The sequence below is a fragment of the Simochromis diagramma genome, unplaced genomic scaffold (assembly GCF_900408965.1).
Source record: "Simochromis diagramma unplaced genomic scaffold, fSimDia1.1 OVJJ01000320.1, whole genome shotgun sequence".
In the NCBI taxonomy this organism is placed as follows: domain Eukaryota; kingdom Metazoa; phylum Chordata; class Actinopteri; order Cichliformes; family Cichlidae; genus Simochromis; species Simochromis diagramma.
Window position 1 is genome coordinate 2,238,075 of NW_024386773.1, and position 21,274 is coordinate 2,259,348.

The following is a 21,274-nucleotide window of genomic DNA, read 5'->3' on the forward strand; positions in this document are numbered from 1 at the left end:
ATCCCATATTTGGGAAATTATTTTTGTTACAGTAGTTATGTTCAGTAGTTATGTTATGATACTGTAAGCGAGGTGGGGACATAAAAAAGCAAACAAAAAAGCTGTCCCAATATAAAGAACAAACCACAATATACATAAATATGAGTGACTTAAAAGGATGACTACATAAATTCGTCTCACTGTAAACAACGCATTAATAATTGGAGGCTACCTTCAGAACCCCTTTGAAAAGTAAAAAAAAAAAATCAAGTCGATCACGGTGATCACTGTGACCCTCATTCACACAACATTTATACTGCCTCCTGGTAGGTGGTGGACCATTTATACCTAGCTAATAGAGGTAGCAAGCTGATGGGAAAAGGCTTAATCGTTTGCCTAATTCCGAGTTACTCTAAATGCAACATCGTTTAAATCTTTCTAATGAAGACATGTGATTGGCTTTTAATTTTAAACATGATCAAGAATTAGCCAATCAGTGACACTTTTCTTGGTCGTCGCCAGCAACGAACGTACACTGTTTGTACATAGAGGAACCAGCAGTTTGGCCAGTCAGAGCCTGACAAAAGCGATTTTATAAAGCTGTACGTCATGTGCTGAGTTTCCACATCTGGTTTTATACGGCCCTAGGTAGACGCGTAGCCGTCTTCTGTCGGCATGAATCTCGGGTGAGTCTTCCTTATAACGGTAAGGGGAGTTAGCTTAGGCTAACACGGGTCGAATGTGTCGCAGTGAAATGAAGGGGATTATTTTAGCTTAAAACCGAAGAGAACCAATACATAACATGACCCATTTTAAAAACACTACATTGTAGCAATAAAAGAGGGGAGGTCAACCTGCAAAGGTCCCCATGAACCTGACTACAGCTCTTACAAACAACTCAGAAAATTTCACCGTGAGACTGGTGTGCATCAAAACATCTTAACATTGTATTGATTTACGGGCACAAGGTTTGGAGCCGTAAGTATAGTCGAACAGTTAGATGTTTGGTTCTGTACATCAGTTTTCAGCGTTTAATTGAGTTTTCCAGGTTTTGCATTAATTGTTTGGGAATTGCAGCTGTTTTTAGACACATTTGTATGTGCGCAAAATAAATTTGGCAAACTAACACAATTTTAAATACTTGGATGACAATCCTTTTCGTCACTTGAGATGCTCTGCAGACTTACTGCAGCCACCTTCAGTTTCTGCTAGTTTGTGGATTTCTAAGCCTTCAGTCTGGTCTTCAGTAGCTGAAAAGCTTGCTCTATTGGAGTGAGATCAGGTGACTGACTTGGGCATTGTAGAATATCCTATTTCTGTGCCTTGATAAACTCTTGGATTGCGTTTTTTGGTATGCTTTGGGTCATTATTCATTTGTACTGTGGAGCACAGTGTGATCAGTTCTGCAGCATTTGTTTGAATCAGCAGAGTAAAGCTTGGTACACCTCACAATTAATCCTACTACTTCTGTCAGCTCTCACATCATCACTATAAGATAAATAAGGATTATTTTGAACTGTGAATATGTAAAGCTTCTGTAGTACAATAATAAAAAATATGGAGTGGAAATTGAGCATACACCAACCACTTAGACTAGATAATGAGACTTAAATACAGTATCGATCTTTGCCCTGTACTGACTCATAAGATGTGATTGTGTGATGTTTCATAAATGGGACATTTAAGCGAAGAAAAACCATGACCCTCCTGTGGTAGGACGGTTGTTATTTGAGTGCTGTTTCAGTGATCCTGATCCCATATTTGGACTTGGACAAAACACACTTTGAAAAATGAAAGTAGAAACAGTTGGTTCTGTAGGTGCAGTACAGCTACAGTATAATTTTTGGTGTTTATTGTGTTTTTCTGTGCCCTAATCGATGTTGTGTTTGTGAACAGGGACGGCCTGCTTTTTGAACTTGAAAATGGAAAACCCAAGTTGATTTTGCTAAGTCATGGTGAGACCTTTAAGCTTTTATAATCTACATTTTAATCTTCATTTTGGATGTGCAGAAAAATAATGTTTTCCATCCAAATCTATCCATAGCTCTTTGAGTAATCCTGTTAACAAACGCACAGTTAACAGTCAGGTAACCTTCCTGGTAAAGCTGTGTTTTGACACTGTGAAGATTACTTTATGTAAAATTCCTATTTTTTAAAATTATACTTACTACTCCCATGCCTGTTCCACTGCAGGTGTTGATAAAAATCCAGCAAAGGTAGGACTCCAATTTAAAGTTGGGCTATTATATTCTCATGAAAATGTGTTTATCCAAATACCTTTGGTGACATATTGTTTATGTTTCTAATAATCAGTAACAATTGCATGATGGTCTGTCGGCTTTATGACTGTTATAGTTTTGTCTGATCTGGTGTGTTTCCTCACAGCTGTCCTTCAGGCCTGGAGCAGCAAACATCCTCAGCTGCCGGCAGACCTCCTGTGTGTCAGATGTACAGGGGGAGGAGCGTCCACCCCGACAGCTGGCAATGAGGCACAGAGGGGCCAGGAGTAAGGCAGGAGGAGCAGGTGCATCTGTCACCTCCAATACTGAAGGGAAGAGTGCCAGCTTGACTTCAATGAAAACACATGATCATCACAAAGTTGGCATCGTCAAAGCTGTGGCCAAGGTAAGGATCTGGTTTAGCATACCTGTAAATGTTTGGACACATTTTCAAAAAAGCTTCTATGAAATAATAAAATGATAACATAACATTTTTTATTTGTTCCTCTCCGACTTGGTCCCACTCACACATAAAATCCAAAGGTGAGTGAGCAGGATATTGTTAGTCTCACTTGCTTTCTGTTGAATCTGAAGTTCTTCAATGGTTTTTGTTCACATTTTTTTTTTTTACTGTTTTTCTTAACTGGCTGTTCTATTTATAGACATTTTTCCCAATTTGTATTGCTTTTTTTTATTCAGTCTCCTACTACATTTTCCTTTGTTTTTGTTAATATTGTAATTTCTTGCTTTACCTTTTTCACTTCAGTTGTTCTGAAGATAATTTTCTTCTTTTTTGTGATCTAAATGCGATCGACCTTTTCTTCTTGTGCATCTAAAGACCACTTTCAGAACTCTCTGGAAGACCAGTTATGACCACTTGTGCCAATTTTCTTCTATACTTTAATCATAGACCTCAAACATGCACAGAGAGCAAACATCAACTTCTCTTTCAACCTGGCACAAATTTCGTGTGAGGGATCATTGCTGGTGACAAGACTCCACAGTTTTCAAGCCAGAAGGCAGCCCATCGAGTGAAAAGCAAGACTAGGAGCATGCTCGTTACTTTTTTTTTTTTTTTTTTTTTTTTTTTCATGATTCACTGAATTTGTCTCCTAGGGTGAGATTGTCAACAGAGATTTCCGCTGAATGCTCTGTCAGATGTCCTGAGGCATCTGACAGAGAGCATTTGGTTGAAAGGGTTTGAACTGTGGTGCCATCATATGCTGGCACACAGCACATTAAAAACACAGCAGTTTTGGGAGGCGTTTTTGCCACACCAACACAATCTTTGCTCACCAACTGTCTCACTTTCCACATATATTTTCCTGTGACTTTGTTTACTTCATAAAAAAATTAAAATTACATTTCAAGGATCATTGCTTTGACATACTGGAGGAGATGCATTATAGCAGAGAAAATGGGGCTATTTCTTATAAATTCTCATGTACATATGTATATAAGAAGTATGTACGTGTTTTTCATGTTTTGTATTTTTGTTCTGTTGATGCACTACTGGTTTAGAGTTATTACTGTCTAGTTCAAATATTTTGGGGTTCTTTGGATTCTATCACTTATTTGGATGCAGGCAATGGGGGAAGCAGCCTAAGCAGAGATTCCTAGATATTTGTCTCCTACCTACTTCATCCAGCTCCTCTGGGTGGGGAAACAAAGGCCCTTCTAAGCCTGCTGAGGCCCACAATCTCCCCAGCATGTTGTGGGGTCATCTCTTAGTAGAAAATGCCTAAAACACCAGTTGCAAGTGTTGTTCCCATTATATTCCTTAACCGTGGGTTCTTTTGATGTGAAAGAGCAGCAGGTCTACTCTGAGCTCTTCCTGAATGACTGAACATAGACACATTTGTGCAAAAATTAATTTGTACTGCTTGTATCTGCGATCTTTTTCATTCAGGCACTATCTGTAGGTCATCGTCAAAAGACCTACAGGTACACCGGTAATTTAACAGTTTAACCTTAACACTTGGCTTTCTCTTCACCACAACAGACTGTCCATACTGTGCACTATTTATAAAATAGGGTATTGTAAGTTGCTTTAAATTTAAAATAACTCTGTAACTGTCTCCCCTCAACCATTGATTTTCTGTCTTTCTGCTGAAGGTAAAGTCAGACAGGCAGAAACACAGTATTACTCTTGGGCCCCTGAGAGCCGGTGAGAAAACGGGACAAGCGGGAAACACTAGGACTCGAGGAGCTGGAAAGGCAGGATTTAAAGACCCAGCAGCCAGTAGGGATGCAGCACTGAAGGACAACATGGTGTGTCTGACCAGTGAGCAGCTGCAGCACATCCTCAGCACTGTCCAGACCTCCAACAACATGCAGCACCCACCAGAGGATGACAAGACTCAAGGAAGCAATGGTAGAGTGGTGCACTGAGAAGGATTGAAGCACAGAGTGAAGAGCAATTTAAAAAGTTCTTTTTTTTTTTTCACCCTTTCAGGAAACCAAACAAGCTCAAAATCTGGCTACTCACAGAATGAAGGAGGAGGCAATATGAGGGAGGAAGACAGAGGAGGAGGGGAGGGAGTAAAGAAAGGAGATGGAGAAGGAACAGATTCAATGGGAACCTCACAACAGAAAGACAACAAGTGAGGAGCTTGTCACAGTTCTTGTAGCAAAATCAAATTCCACTTGATGCATACCTACTGTAGATGGCAGTCAGTGTATAGGACTCTGGAGATTCTGGAGATCTGACTCTTTAATTCAAGCATGAATATAATTAGACAACATGAATGTCACATCATTGTTACAGCAGATCCAAAAAAAATCAAGTTTTTAAGATGTTGTGATGATGCTGTTGTTCCTCAGGTTGTCTGGAGGTATGTTCAGCTGGCTGGAAGAGCGACAGTCAGACAGCAAGGCAGCCATCGAAGCTAAGAAGGCTCAGTGGAAGAAAGAACTCGGTACGTACAGTTACTCACACACACGCAGGCATTTTAAACCAGTAATCCTCATGTATATTAAGAATGGTGACAGTTCTACCAGAGAGTTTGAGCATCATTGTATGGCTCTGATAAACCTGCTGAACAGCAAAGAGCAAACACAGTAAGAGTTTAATTATTGTTTTATCTTATATTGTCTTTACTCACCTCAGCCTGAAATCAAGCCTCAGTTGATGTTAAAAAATCAGAATGAGGAAAAATGTCAGTCACTTTGCATTGCTGGTTTTGCTATTTATGAAACAGCAGAGAGGCGTACTACGAAGCAATTAGACACAGCTGTAATTTCTTTTGGGTAGCTGTCTTGACAAAGCTTAAAACCAAAGTTAAGAGATGACCATTAATATGATGATGGTTATCACTTTCTGCTGCACATTAATGGGGGTGTTTTGCTTGTCATTTCACTTTTCTTCTGCACGTAATTGATCGTTCTGCTTACTTAAGAATCCTGATCAGAGGAATGGACAATAGACAAACATAAGGAATGTAAAATAATGACACAGCAAAGGACAACACAGGTGCTGCATGTAAGCCAAGTGAGCAATGCTGCAGAAAATCATTACGTGTACTTCTTGTGTGCACATTAGAGCTCTGAGACTTTAAACTTGATCCATTTACATGCCGTTTTATAATCAGTAGCTTCAGAACTCTTCAGACTCTGTGCCACAGCCTATTTACAAATGTGCCTTTAGTTTGTGGACACATGACTCTTTGTTGTATTTGCTATGATGTGAGAAGTGTGGGGGGGAAAAAAAGAATTGGCAGCAGATTAGAGTAAAGTATGAAATTATATTTATGCATTTTCTGCTTTAGAAACTGAATTCTTGAGAAAATATAATACGAACAGTTTGTCCTGCAGTAACTTTGCAGCAAGGCTTGCTTCAGTGGTGTCAGTAAAATATGGCTCCACAGGTTGCATGTATAAAATATATTCTGTCTGTAGAGAATGTAAAATGCATTTTGAGCATGCTGTCATTAAAGGAAGTTTATTTTAAATTGGATTGTGTTATATATTCAACATAAGTTACTCTGGTCTTATCAGGTAAAAAGAAAGCCACTTTCATAGCCTGAAAAAAATGTAAATTTAGTGTTTACACACCTCACTAATGTATGATTTTTACTTATTAGTTAGACCATCTGGATTTTCAGCACAAATGTACTGAACTATGAGGGGAAAACATCCAGCGAGAGGTCAGAAGCCAGACAGGATAGATTTCATTTACTCAGTCCCTTTTTTGCTGAACAGAGAATCTGCTCCAACCTACTGGTACCACAAACCAAAGTGCAAAATGTAGTTTGTAGTACCAAGTCTGCAGATGCTCAGTCAGAAACAACAACCTGACTCCATGGAGCCTTGTGTCAACAGTCCTAGCTTCTGCTGGTGGTGTAATGTTCAGGGGAATGTTTCCTTGGCACACTTTGAGTCCATTAATGCCAACTGCTCATGATGTGAACACCACAGGCTCTCTGACTGTTGTTGATGACCATTTCTTTATATGGTCACAATTTAATGGCTCCAAGAGCACAATTACACCAGAGTGTGCATAATCAGTACTCGATGTTAGAACCTTTGTAGTGTTATTTAAGTAAGATTTTGACTTTGACTTAAGACTCTGAGTACTACTTTTCAACACTTTTGAAAAAAAATTTTTATTTTTTTTTTGGTTTTGTTTTGTTTTCCAAAATCAGCATTTAACCTTGTGACGTTTATTTTAATTTATAGGTAACCTGAAATGACATACTGATAGGTCAACACTGGCAATGACTCCTGTTATCAAAGAGTTAAAACTGGTTTCATTAGACAGTGAGTGTTTAATCAAAGTAATAGTGTGTGCGTGTGTGTGTGTGTGTGTGTGTGTGTTAGATGAACAGGTGGCCCTAAAGCAGCAGCAACATTCAGCACCCAGCAGACTGCAGGTACAGTCACCTCTGAGTTCCTGTGCTCATTTTGTTTTTTAATTCTCTTCTTTTTTTTTTGAATAATTAAACTGCTGATTTAAAATTTTACCAACTGTTCCAAAAATATTAAAACTAGAACTTTTACAACTAGAACTACAAGCTGAATTGTGTTAAGTAATGCTCAAGAATTAGTTGGAATGGATGAATTGATTTAGGAAAGTGGGCTCGACTCTTAGAATAGCCAAAATGTGCAAAATTGACTTATTTGCATCATACTTTATTCAGTATGAAGCTGTCGCCCTCTACTGTCAGTTAAGAAGAATACAGGCTTATGCAGGACTTGTGATTGGACTCTGGGTTGATATATTTTGTTTTATTTTATTTGTAGCATGTGTAAAAGCCTTTTGTGTATGTCTATGTGTGTGTTTTTCAGGCTGAGGAGGACACACAGAGTGTGTTATCAGTGCAGAGCTCGATCAGCCACAAACAGCAGCCGCCAGCCATCAGATCCAGCCTCAGACTCGGGGTAATAAAAGTACTTTTCACAGATAAAATCAACACTGAGGTTGGAGCAGCCATGCTTTTTTTTTTTTTTTTTTTTCCTTCCATTTCTTCACACCATCACACTTTTCCTGATGTAAGAACACCAACTTTCCATTCTGTCCTCAGCAAGACTAAACATCAGTTAAATTTGTAACTAACTCATATAATTATAGCCCACCAGAAGAAATAAAATGTAGTTATCCCCTGGTATGGCAAACGGAGTCTTTTAAATATTTAGGCATAAATTTACCGAAAGATCTTACAAAATTATTTGAACAGAACTACCTACCCTTATACAAAAAAATAAAGGAAGATATAGTAAGATGGAACTTAATTCCTTTCTTTAGCCTTAATTCAAGAATTGATTCTATTAAATGAAGTATTGCCAAGATTTTTGTTATCTATTTCAAACCCTACCAATAGAGATTACCAAAGTCAATTTAATGAGATGGGACAAAATGTTATCTAGATATATCTGGCAAGGTAAAAGACCAAGGGTTCGCCTCAAAACTCTACAGCTGGCTAAGCAAAAGGGAGGATGGGGCCTCCCTGACCTCAGATACTACTACTTTGCAGCGCAGATGAGAGCAATAATATGCTGGTGTAACCACTCATACACTGCCCAATTGAAAACCATTGAGGGAAACAAATGCTGTCTATTCCTATTCAGGCAACTCTAGCTGACAAAAATTTACAAAAAAAATCACACTTTTCCTGATGTAAGAACACCAACTTTCCATTCTGTCCTCAGCAAGACTAAACATCAGTTAAATTTGTAACTAACAGAAAAAGTATATTTAATCAATTATCAGTAATTTTTTTTATTTATATTAGATTGGGTGGATTGGTCTTATTGGATTCTTTGTCTTATCATCCTATGCATCTTACAAAAATGTGTTTTAGTACTTGTTGCATGTGGTGGTTTATAGTTAGATATCTTATCTCTAGAGATGATATTAATGTGATGTAAAACAACAGAATACAACCACACGGGTAATTATGCTGGTACTTGTCCATTACAGGTTAAAACATGAATACGATTACCCGCAGTCTAAATCAGACCCTGGTGACTAAACAATTACAAAAAACACTAAAAATGAAAATAAAAATATATTCTGTTGGTTTATTTTACTGAAGTCTTTTAATTGTATATTTAGTTTTTTTATTACTTAGTAATTGAATGTGTATTACACAGATTTTGGTTCTTATTTTATTGTATTTAGTTCAGCTCTTCTTCAGTTTTTTTTTTTTTTTTTTTTTTGTCATTTTGCTTCAATAATAGCTGTTTTATTTCATTACTGGTTGTTTCCTGTTTTGAACGCCGGAACAAGAACTTTTGGGATAGACCAAACATGTTCATCTCACCTTAAATACTAATTAAATCAGACGAAGCATTTATCTTCTTTTTTTTTTTCTTATACCTTACTCTTTAAGAGTAAAGTAAAAGAGTAAAGTGCAGTTGAAGATTTTCAGTAACATAACTTTCCCTAACTTGTTGTTATTTGCCTTTTAATCCCTCTCTAACTTATAGTACAAAAAAATGTCGCTTTCATTGCAGTTTTTTTTTTTTTTTTTTTTTTGTTTTTTTTTTTTAAATATATATATATATATATATATGAATGAATGAATGACACTGAGAGAGTGAAACGAGAAAAGATTTATTGAATCTGATATTTCTCTCAAGTGTTGTTTATCTATACAGTTCAGGGTTATTCATTTCAGAACTGCTGCTGACTGAATTCGAGCATATTTTTTTTTGTGTGTATGTGTCTGTGTGTGTTTAAGATTTACTCACAACAAAACTTAACTGTGATCTTAAGGATGTGTTTAGGCAACAAAAAACATGAATTAAAATTAAGTCCTTGCATCTCTGTAGGAGGTCACTCCGATGGAGGAGGAGATGCTAAGTGTGGAGAGGAGAGAAGAGCAGAAGAGGTGCTGGTTGGAGGAGCTGGACCGTCAGAGAGAGGAGATGACTGAGCGCAGGAGACGAGAGAAAGTGCTGCAGAGTCAGGTACAGCGGGGACACGGCACAGACCAGGCAGGTTTGAGAGGTCAAAGTTGTCCCCCTGAGTCTGGTGTTGTTGTGTCTGCAGGCGGAGGACCACGAGCTCTGGGCTACACATTTTGACTCGCTGCAGAGGAGGCCGCCTGTCCAGCCTGCAGTTCCATCAGCGCTGCCACCGGCTCAGTTCAGCAGCTCTGATCGGGGAGAGTGGGAGCCCTTGTCAAGCCTTTCCCTCATCTGGGATGCTACGAGCAGCTGTGGAGCAGACAGTGTCGCAGGAAACAGTGTGGATACAACCCGTGGGTACCCAACCAGGGCCAGGTGGGAAGGAACATCTCGTCAAATATTTAAAAGACTCTTTGTACATGCTCCATGGTGACTTATTTGTGATGAGCTGCAGATGTATAAGTGTATATATTTAGTTTTTTTGTTTTCCTGTGGTACGTACAGCTATCTGAGGACCATGACCTCCCTGTTGGATCCTGCCCAGATAGAGGAGAGAGAGCGGAGGAGGCTAAAACAGCTTGAACAGCAGGTAGGAGGAGGCACAGAGAAGAGATCAGTGAATGTTTTTCTCACCAAGATTCCCTAAACTTTATCTTTTCCTACCAGCGAGCTATCGAAGCCCAAGTGGAGGAGCGTCGTCTGCAAAGGGAACGAGAGGAGGCGAAGAGGAGACAGGAGGAGGAGGAAGAAGAGAGGAGGGTGGTGCTGGAAAGGGAAATGCTGCAGAGACAGTATGAGATGGACACACTGAAGGAGAGGGAAAAGGTCCGAGACAGACTATTATACAGAAACATTTACGTAAACTCTCTGCACTCCTTTATTTCTCCAATTTTCTGTTAAACATTTTCTGATGAGGATGAAGCTAACTGTACTTATCTGAAACTGTTTCATTGTGTTCTTCATCTTTAGGAGCAATCGATCAATCAGGAGGAGCAGCTAAAAAAAAGCAGCCATGATGGCAGATTGCATCAGGAACTGGAGTCCAACGGTCAGTAAGACTTCTGCAGTGTCTTTGCACTTTGGATCTGAAAATATGCACCAAAAGTATATTTTTACTCTGCCTGCTCAGTAATGAATCAATGCTTTGAAGCACAGGATTCAACCACATGGTAATGCTGCTAAAAATGTAGAGTCTGCGTCCAAATATACATATCTTTTATTCTACTGAGTGGCAGAAGTACAGAACGTGGCCTCAGAAATAGTTTGCAGAGTTAATCAATGCCAAACAGTAGATCAAACCACTGTGAGGATTATGGAGGGAGTCATTTTCTAAAAACTTGAAATGTAATCCACTTCTGCCATGAACCAAAACTGTTGCTGAGAGACTGATAAACAGCAATGAAAGTGATTTCCACCCACAGGAATTAGTTTCATTAGTATCCTACCAAGGAACCAACTCATTGTGCTCATTTATGTTTAATGTTTTCTGGTTTCTGACAGAAGAGAGCGTTTCACTCCCAAACTGTTTATTAAACACACCTGCTCCAGGATTTGCTCCCCCCTGTGTAGCACTGGTGACAGCTGATTAAAATAAATTGAGGTGCAGAAGGTTTTGAAGTAAACATGTTTGTAATAATCAGCTCTGTGTGTGTCTGTTTGTGTTTTCAGCAGTTACCAGGCAGGCTGAAGATTTGGAGGACACCAGCACTTCGGGTTCCTCTTACAAAGACGCTGCTGTACAGACAGGTAACGCATCTAATGCTACTACACCCACTTACACTGCTGCTGTGGGAGACCGTATGTCTGCGTCTCTCAAGTCTATCTGCACTGAGCCACTAAAAAAAAATCTGTTTCCATGTTTGTGAGATTGAAATGTTTCAGTGCAGCATCAAGGTGGAGTAAAAAGAGCTTTGAGTCCTCAATTAGAGCAGAGAATGCACTGTAACTACCAGTTTACCTTCTAGTTTATGACTAAATTAGCGAGATTTAATTAAAGTTGACCCATTCTGCCCATTTTCAGATTTTTCTCTCTAGAGAAGCTTTGCATGATGTACAGTTATAAAAAAAAAGTTCCTTTTTATCCTTTACTGAGCCTTGGTGCAGCTCCTGAGGTCAATCCTCTGTCTAAAACAGAATGTTTGAGCTCATCTCCTTTTTAAGACCTTTAGGCTTCCCATTGCCGAAAGGTTTGAACAGCAAGCAAATTTGGCTTCTGTGGTCACAGTCGGAGCTGTGTGTCTAATATGACCGTATTAGGGACATCCACTCTGACGTCATTCATATCTAAGTGTAGGAAAACAGAACTGTCTGAATTCTGCTGGAGGTGATGTCATTGTTGGAAAATGTGTCCATGTTTAATATGAATATCCACGATTGTCTCTCTCGCTCTTTTGCCCTCTCTTTCTATGGGTATCTAATACCTTTGCAGTATTTTATATTTTCTGTTTTTCTACAAGATAAATGAGTAAAGAGGCTCTCTGTCAATATATTGATAAAGTTGTAGCGGTGTCATCTTTACCTCTTAGGTCCTACAAACTTGAACAGGCAGACTGAAAATTTGTTTAAATGATTCTTGGGTTTTTTTTTTCCTTGTGTGAAGGAGCAATATTTCTAGAAAGCTGCTCATTATTTCCTGTACAGTACAAATCATTTTTTTGGTTCAGCCCTATTTAATATTTGCTGAAAGGCCTCATATCCTGTATGTTTTTATTTATCCCTCTCTCTGTGCAGAAGCTGCTCCTTCTCTGCCGCTCAGAGCTCAGACTCCAGATGTCTCAGCGCAGCCTCCTCCATCTCTGCCCACTGCTGCTCCTCCTCCAAACAGCAGGAGCAGAGCGTTGAGAACAGGGAAGGAGAACATTTGTCTGCCAGCAGGAGGAGACCCATATGAGCCGTTTGCCAGGACAGAGAAGAGCAGGAGGGACAAGAGGAGACCTGAGTGGAACACTCAGAGGTAGAAACTCCTAGACCATCACACTCTAGTACATCTGAAACAGGGATTGTATTGATATTATTTTAAAAATCTCTCCCTACACATGCTCTGCTTCAGGCCAAACCGTCAATTCGTTCCAGCCTCAGAGCGTTACCCAGCTGCTCTGCAGAGGAACAGACAGGAGAGTCGACTAAAGAGGCAAGCTGAGCTCCTCGCTCTGCAGGAGAGGACCTGTCTGCCGAGGACCGACCCTCCTCTTCCTCCTCCACCCCAGGAGCTTCGCCTGTGCCCTGACATCATGCAAACCAGAACCAGTCCCACCAGGAAGGTAGCTCCCATACCAGCTTCTTAAAAAGACTTTTGTTACTTCTAGTTTTCTCTGCTGGCTGGAGGTCATTTGTAACCCTCCCAGCTGCAGGTGGATGTGTGTGTTGATGACTGCTGCTGTTTCAGGTGGAAACCAACTCCAGAGGGCACATCATTTCCACAGGCTTAAACGCTGAAAGGTGAGCAGCAGACAGTAGACTCCAATCAGAAGGTTTTAATATTCGAACAGATTCTGAAAGTTTTTTTTTTAAATTTTTTTTAGGGGGATTAAACATTTCAGGAAAAAAAAGTTTGTGCAGTTTGTAACCAGAAAGCCTAATTTTTTAGTAATTAGTCCAGCAGCTGTGCACGGCGGGGTTGGGACTGCCCTCTTCAAAACTGTGTGCCACTACAACTATGTGCTTAGTTTTAGTCTGTGTGGTGAATGTTGTAGATGTTTATTGAGACTTGGATGTCAGTGTTCTGTGTATTTTAATACACAAAATGATAAAAACTTACCTGCAAACTCACTCTTTAAACTAACATAAACTGAAAAATAAGACTAACTAAATTGAATAAACTAATAGAACAAATGGAAAACTGTATTAAATTTGGTCAGCCCACAATTAAAATCGTTATAAGATTGTATTTTCAGCCAAATTTCAGGTAGTTTGGTTGTACATTTTATTCTAGACTAAAAAATAAGAAATGTAAAGGGCTTTTTCATGTTTTGTTTTGTTTTTGTCCTCCAGAGGGCGCTCTCCTCCTGTCCCTGCAGTCAAACACAGAGCACAGAGTCAGCATGCCTCCAATACTCTTCCTCTTGTCTCGGAGTTCATTCCTTACGTCAGGACTAATGAAGTCTTCAACCTAGACCCTCTGGAGCCCGCTGACACTCCTCCACCCCTCACACACTCAGGTTAGACACACCAAACTAGATGTAATGATCCCCAAAATTTTAAAGTTCCAGGCTCACCATTGACACAAATTCTACGATACAGTAGAGGAAATGATTTGGGTTTGAAAGTCACAACAAAAACTAGATGCTTATTCAAGTTTAAGCCTTCATGTAAGTACAGTATTGTTACACGATGGAGTAACATAATTGTATCTGCTTGTTCAGAGTTTTATCCCACAAGTCCCCAAAACGTTGAAAACCAATCAATTAATTGCCTGACAGAAGAAATATTTTGCATAATTCTCCTTTCTCACTCTTAGAATCACCAGAATTTACAAAATAGGCTCAATGTTTCTATCAGTGTGACCTGAAAATAGTGAATGAGCTCGTGAACGCATCAGGAAAGTGTTTACTGAGGTCAAAGCTGAGGGTCATTTCGCCACAGACTTCTACATAATCTTTATATAACCAAAGGTATCACCTCTGGTGGCCATTTAAAAAAAAAATATTCAGGATTATTCTGACCCTGGAAGCTGGGTCCATTTTGTATTCTCATAACTTCCAGCACTCCTGTTTTATCTGGTTTTTCCCAAAATTTATAACACCTCCTGAACGACTCCCATTTCTCCAGTTTCTTTCTCCCAGAGATGTTCATGTACCTACACGCTTTACTATGAATAGTCAGAGTACATGCATCAGTTTTATTTTTCATCTAATGTCACTTTGAAAGTCTTTGCACAGAAACAGATAAATCTTTATTTCTTTTTGTTAGACAATCATGATAACTGCCTGATCTTTAGTTGGATAAAACAATCCACTCCTCTGGGAGTAACTTAAAACCTTTTTTCAGGTAGCAAACTTGGAAACAGCGGCACATAAATGCAGAGAAAAACCTCTGAGCATGTTACTGTGCATCAGTTTGCATCTAAATAAATGTTCTCTCCTGTTATAGGAGCGCCTCCTCCATCACATCGAGACCCCCTCCTCCACCCAGAGCTGCTTCGTAACACCCACATACACCGACAGCAGGAGATCCTCAGAGGCCTGGCTCAGCTCCGCCAGGTAACACACGCAAAAAAACCCCACACACAAGGTGTCCTTACAGAGAAAACCCCAACAATCAAACAACCTGCTGTGAGCAAGCGCTTGGCAACAATGGGAAGTAAAAACTCCCTTTTAGCAGGATTAAACCTAAAGAACCAAGCTCAGGGAGGGGCCAGCCATCTGCTGGTAGGGGGTTGGGGGAGGGAGACGGGACAAAAGACACACTGTGAAAGAGAGCCAGGAAGTAATCATTCTCCGACTTAGTTATGTCAGGGTCATCATTCATTATTACTCACTAATAATGTATGATGACCCTGAAACCAGGGTTAGCAGATAAAGTCTGCTGTCTTTATCTGCTGATTCTCCTGAAGTCTTGTTACAGAGTCTGTTACAGAGTTTCCGCCAGTGTATTACAAACCCAGCCGTCTGCCGCTCTCCTCTTCTCAGTAAATTCAGTTGCCTCAAAATGAGCAGAATAGCTTCCCCGTCATGCCTGTGTTGATCCACATGAAGACGATGAGTGAGGAGCATCCTCACCTGTACAAACTGTGTTTGTGTGCTCTCAGGGTTTGTTACTGAAGCAGCGGGAGCTAGAGTCAGATCTGAATCCTTCCCGGAAGCATCACGACGAGCACCGGATTCCCTCGACATCACACCGCACGTGACCTCCGACCTGTGTCAAATAAAACATCAGCACTCTCATGTGAGTGCATTTATTTTGATACTACAGAGTCCTTCAGACTTGATGACCTCAGGAGGTCCAACCCTTGAGGGGACAGATGATCAGCTTACTAAAATGTCACAAATCAGCAGTTGACTCCCCTGCACCTATGACCAGGAGATACAGTTTAGTTTAACAGTGAAACAGTAACAATCTAACAATGAGTTCAAGCAGAATAACCCCTGAATGAGTCACTGAGTGTAATTCTCCATAAACTCTTCTTCCCACTGCACAAAAAGGAAGAGTAAATATTCCAGAGATGGTTGTAGCTCTCATGAGCTGCTCGATTATAGAAAAACCCAAATTAAATCATTATTTTTCTTAATATTAAATTTATTTAACATTGGGGACACAGCGAAGTTTAAATTCTGTTAAAGCTGAAAGCTGAAATTGCAATGTTGCTTGTCTACTAGCAGGATTCTTGAAAGTGTTCTGGTTGGATAGGCATACAAAGTTTGCCCTTTTTTCTTGGGGGTCATTCTAAACCAGGGAATTTTTTTTTTTTTTTTTTTTTTTTTTTTTTCCTGGTTTATAATCGTCCTTAAAAAAAAAAATGCCTTTTAAAACAAAACAAAACAAAAGAAGCCAGGAGATGGAGTACTGAACTACAAGTGTCATGTTTTAAGCACAAAAAAAAAGCAAAACAGTAATAAAACAGAGTTGGAAAAAAAACAATGTTCATGCTGCATAAAAGCTGAACTGGTGTGAATATGTCAGAGTAAACTCATCCCTCAGAGCTGCAGTGGGGAGTGGTCCACGAGTCAGACGCCGCGGTGGCTGAAGCTCAGAGCTAAAGACTCTGACGGGAAACTGACCATCCAGCGCTCTGCAGGTGTACTTGAATGCGACAGTGAACCAGTGATGTGGACGTGGGCACTGAGCAGATATGAAAGCCTGATGATAATCATCATAGCTAAAGATGAAATCCTTTGTAGTATCGAGGCCCCACCTACAGACCACCAACAAGGGGTGGCCTTAGACTGTATATAAAAGATGGACATAGCCACTGTGACATCACCCATTTGTTAGTTGATGCTTTTGAAACTAGGCATTGCAGATGAGGTGTGGATGTAACTAAAATGCTCGTAGGATAGTGACATGTCACACCCGCCTTAAAAAACTTTATCCTTTTTTTTTTTTTTTTTTTTGACTCTGGTGACCATAAACATGCAGTCTTCAGTTTCAATTATGTTTTTAATTACTTACGGTTGGTGCTCAACAGGACTTTTAGACATTTTTACATTTAGTTCTACTTAAAATACTTGAAGCTTTTACTTGCCCTAAAGAAGATTCTTTATTAACAGGTTGCTAACAAGACGACAGAAGCTGTTGGGGAACATTAAGTCTAATCAAGCCAAACACAGGAGCTCAGTGGCCACGCCCCTAAAGTCATGTAACTGTAGTGTAGTCTGTTTTGAGTTTAACAGTAAAATTAGTGAATTTTACTCGTCTTTCCCACAGAGCCTGTTATCTGCAAATATCAAAACCCGAGCTGTAGCAATGCCAGCTTCTGTATTGATCAACTGTGTTGGTTTCACCTCTCAGACCTGGATGTCCATCTTTTACATACAACTCATCTCTGCTGAGGTTGGTGGTTGAGTTTCATTGTGGGTTACGTTGGGAGCTGATTTTGGAACAAGACGGCAGAATGAGGTGACGTATATCGTCCTGTGGCCTCAGTTTATTTTTGCTGTGTTTTTCGTTCGTTCTTCACAAGTCCATGAGTTCAAATAAAAAATCTGTCCCTTTTCTCTGAGGGAGGCTGTTAGATTTCACAGCCTGATGGGAAAATTTATCACATTTTAGTGGCTAAAACTTCAAATATGAGGTTTTCTCTAAGAGACGCAAAAGTTAATTCAAACAGACAGCACTGAAACTGAAACGCCTCCTCCAAACAGGAAGCCTTTCTCCTGCTGCTGAGTTTCTTGGTGAATTGCTTTACATGAGGAACGTATTTTAATGTTTTTAAATGCACTTTTTTTATAAGAACGACATGGTATCTGACAACTGTTGAGGTTTTCCATTTTTTCCTGCAGAGAAGTGAGGAACAAATGTTTCTTTATTTTCTGCTGCCTAAGAAGCTGTGTTTCTGTGTGATTTTCATTGTGCTGATGTATTTTTTTAATTTATTTTAAATGTAATAAATGTTTGGAAACCTGTGGTTTATACTGACTTTCATTTCTTTTATGCATAGTTAGTTAAAACATGCTGACACCAGTTCATTCTGGTCAGATTCATTTTTGTTCTGGTTTGGTTCCCTGGTTCTGAGACAGTTTCACATAATGAGGTAAGTGTATGTACAGTAATCCCTGTGAGCCAGAAGCTCAGGCTGGAGAGTACTGTGAAGAGTTTCAGGCAGTAACAGTGAGGGGATATCTCTAATAATATGGGTCATCTCCAACACACAGCCCTTCTTCTAGTTGAATCCAGAAGAGTTGTCTGTGAGTCTTGGTTAACGTATTTAAACAGTGTGTAAACACATGAAGCATTCAGGACTTTGGCAGCTTGATGTCTTCATGATAAATAATATCAACATCACTGTGGCTTCATCCACCTGTTACACTATGTTTGGAATTACTGACACCAGTGACTGGGAGCAGCTACTGCGTGATTTTCGCAGGCAGAAAGAGCGCCACAGCAGCACCGTGCAAGAGGAAAGGGAAAAAGATATCAGTCAGAAACTTTGGAAAACCTCAACATTAATGCCAACTGTTAGAACTGCATTCAGAGCACAAAGTTTTATATAACGTTTATTATTTTAATACAAAAAAATTGATATAAAAAAGAAAACATAAAAAATGCTTTAAGTTAAAACCGGTCTACTCCAGAGTCTCTCCCTACATAAAATTTAACACAAACAGCTCAGAGTGTAACAACCAAAACACTCTGTACAAACTAAACTTTTTTACAGGATATAAACATCGTCCACAGGTATGAGGCAGTCTGTTTGTCAGCCTCCTGTACAGGTTACTCTGCAGTGCCATTTTCCACAAAGACAAAACTTCTTCACAACAAAACAAAAACTTTACTTATTAAACGTTCCCAGAATGTGAAACTGGTGCGTTCAGGGAATCTGGGAAAATGGGACTACCACTCAGAGTAATAAGAGTCACACTTAAGGTCCAGATGATACTGATTTAAATGAGACCCTTCATTCAGTCAGAACCTGTCCTGTATCCACATCAGTACTGAATTCTTCTGTGACTGAGGTACACCAACTGCTGTGCTTGTTTTTATCTCTCGATCATGTCCAAAAACTGAGAAAGGGCTTCATCTTTCAGTGTTTTTCAAACAGACATATATTTGGTGCTTTTTGAGGTTTTTGGAGGCTGCAGAACTTCAGTAAGAGACAGAAAATAGTTGAGGACAACATTTTTTGATCTGATCTCAGACTGCCAGCCATCAGAGACAAATGTCTTCAGACATTTCAGTCACTCTTAGGTGCATAAAACAACTACAGGAGGGCTTGACAGTCAATATTTTTATGTGAGAAATAACATTTTCACATTTTTGATGTTTTAAATGAAAAACAGAAGCTTGATTTAAAAGAAAACAACTTATTGCTGATTCACACATTCACATATCTCCTGGGGTTTAAGAACAGCCCTGCAGGAGTACAGGTTGAATAAGTTTGTGTTTTTAAGTTTGAATACTGTACAAAGACCTGCAGCACTGATATAAAATTAGTGTGCGGCATTTTCAAGACACGGTCTTGCACATAAAAAGAGGTGATGAGCCCTGACTGACAGAAACATGCAGATTCTTTGACCTCCTGGGATGATTCAGGATCAGAAGCAGACTATACAAACCATCTGAAGCTTGCATACTTTAAGACTCTACTCCACTTTTGAACCACAAACAACATGAATTTTTTTGTGGTGCAATAACCTGGCTAAAACTATGATCTTTTTTGTTTTGTTGTTGGAAACAGAGCGTGGACACCTGTCAGAGTTTGGCCTGTTCAGACTCCTGGCTGTTAGTTTTCTGGGGTCATAGTTTAATCTGCTGGTTGTCTACGTCCCATTAAAGCCTCCTCGCTGCCCCCCTCTGTACCTGAAGCCGCCCGGGCCTGCAGGGCTGTGGTACCCTCCCAGCAGTGAAGGACCCGTGAAGTCCATAGCTGCCTGCTGGAAACCCCAGACCAGGGGGACAGCACCTGCAGGGCCTAAACCTCCAGGCCACAGGGGTGGCTGCCCCAGGAGGCCCCTGATTCCTCCCAGGGCATTCAGGGGCCCCAGCATGGGGGCCCGGTGAAAAGGCTGTCCGTGGACTCGAGGTAGGTGGGGGTGAAGGAGACCAATGCCCCGCTGGCTGGGCGGTTGGTACCGCAGGTGTGTAGCACCCTGCTGCTGCTCGCTCACATGTTGCTGAGGGTGCTGGATTTGTAGTTGGGGCAGAGCAGGATGTGAGACACTCTCGTGGTTTGTGACCGAGGTGATGTTTCCAGGTACCTCACTGTTGCCCGGTGGTGCTGCCTCTTCTGTTATTGGCTGTTCATAGCTGGCTTTTGTTTCACTACAGAAAGAGAAGCAGAAGAAGAGACTGAGCAGGAACCGGACTGTCAGAGGTTGAAAACTGAAATCAGCACAGCTTTTATGGATGCATGTCAGCATCACATGGAAACCTCTGGGCCACAAAATGAAGTGTACACAGAAGTGCCAGAAAGTGCAGTTGCACTAAGGGCCACTTGCGGCTCTAAAGGTAAGTCGAAAAATTCTGTTTGTATTTTATATGAATACTCGAACAGTGTTAATATTGCAGTCATATTACAAACTGACCTGTAAAAAAAGAGCAGGACTCAAACCAGCGTGTTATGTTACCTTGTTCTGTCCTCGCCCTCTGCTGGACAGGTGGTGCAGGGCGGTGCACTACTTTCGTCTGCTTTGGAAAACGCAGGCTCTCCATGTTGATCTGCTTCGCCGTGTGTCTGATTGCTCAGTGCTGTGACTACAGCTGCGTTCTGATTGCTCGGAAAGGCTGGCGTGCCATTATTGCCAGTAGCCTGGTTTCCTGCCTGTGAGCCCACCACTCGCACTGGAGTGCTGCCTCTCTGATCTTCAGCCTCTCTCCCTGCACTTCCTCCTCTCCTCCATCCCTCTGTACCAGGCTCCACCTTGTCCTCTCTCCTGCTGCTCAGCTCTGGCTGCAGTACCAAGTGAATTGAGTCCAGTGTGGCTGCCACGGCTTTCCTCCCTGGAGTAAGCTGTACTGAGTCAGGAGGACCTCCCTGACCCAAAGGAGAGGAGGGACTGTGTAGGAAGCCTTTCACAGGGTTGATGCTCAACTCTGCCTGGGACTCCAACTGCTGCTGCTGCTGTTGAAGCTGTTGCAGCTGCGCCTGACGCTCTGCCCGCAGCTGTAAGATGGCCTGTCGAAGAACCTCACAGTCAGCGTCCGAATGGCGAGGGACCCCGTCCTTACAGGAGGCGTCAGGGACGAGCTGGTCAGAGGGGTGAGGGACAGAGGTTGGGAAGCCGGAGCTGGGCTGTGGAAGTTGCTGTGGTTGGGTGATAGAGGAGAGCGAGTGGTTGTGCTCTGGAAAGATGGACAGGGAGCATTCAGGACCCGAGACACAGTCACTATGACTCAGCTGACCCCCGACACCTGAGGAGAGAGGAGTACTCCCATCAGAATGGATGACAGGGCTGCATTTAAATTTAAATGAATGCATGTTATCTCTAAAACATGACTTTAAAACATGACTCTGAAGAGAAGGAGACGGAAGGAGAGAAGGAGTGTCAGTATAGGAGTAAAGTAGGAGAAACAGAAAAGAAGGAGAGATGGTAGAGCAGACATTTCAAACCTTTGGCACCTTTGGGAGACAA

General features: G+C 40.8%; 1 protein-coding gene across 6 annotated transcripts; it reads left to right on the forward strand.

Moving 5' to 3' along the window:
- Window positions 1–467: 467 nt before the first annotated feature.
- On the forward strand, window positions 468–17,582 carry ccdc66 (coiled-coil domain containing 66). 6 transcript variants are annotated; one of them, XM_040003176.1, is made up of 22 exons: window positions 468–665; window positions 1,876–1,934; window positions 2,173–2,195; window positions 2,365–2,604; window positions 4,314–4,572; window positions 4,654–4,801; window positions 5,022–5,116; window positions 7,017–7,069; window positions 7,485–7,577; window positions 9,471–9,608; window positions 9,691–9,923; window positions 10,053–10,137; window positions 10,215–10,373; window positions 10,518–10,596; window positions 11,217–11,294; window positions 12,279–12,501; window positions 12,598–12,808; window positions 12,934–12,986; window positions 13,539–13,705; window positions 14,637–14,746; window positions 15,295–15,431; window positions 16,911–17,582. In XM_040003176.1, the coding sequence occupies exons 1-21, from the start codon at window positions 655–657 to the stop codon at window positions 15,391–15,393; spliced, it is 2,616 nt and encodes an 871-aa protein (XP_039859110.1). In that variant the 5' UTR covers window positions 468–654; the 3' UTR covers window positions 15,394–15,431; window positions 16,911–17,582. The 6 variants fall into 6 exon arrangements, with proteins under 6 accessions (XP_039859110.1, XP_039859101.1, XP_039859120.1 ...); XM_040003167.1 differs by lacking the exon at window positions 16,911–17,582 and having other exon boundaries at window positions 15,295–16,434; XM_040003186.1 differs by lacking the exon at window positions 16,911–17,582 and having other exon boundaries at window positions 11,220–11,294; window positions 15,295–16,434.
- The last annotated feature ends 3,692 nt before the right edge of the window (window positions 17,583–21,274 follow it).

Coding starts and splice junctions, on each gene's coding strand:
- ccdc66 (XM_040003176.1), top strand. Junction 9,924..10,052: donor GGGTACCCAACCAGGGCCAG/GTGGGAAGGAAC, acceptor TGGTACGTACAG/CTATCTGAGGACCATGACCT. Junction 14,747..15,294: donor GCCTGGCTCAGCTCCGCCAG/GTAACACACGCA, acceptor GTGTGCTCTCAG/GGTTTGTTACTGAAGCAGCG.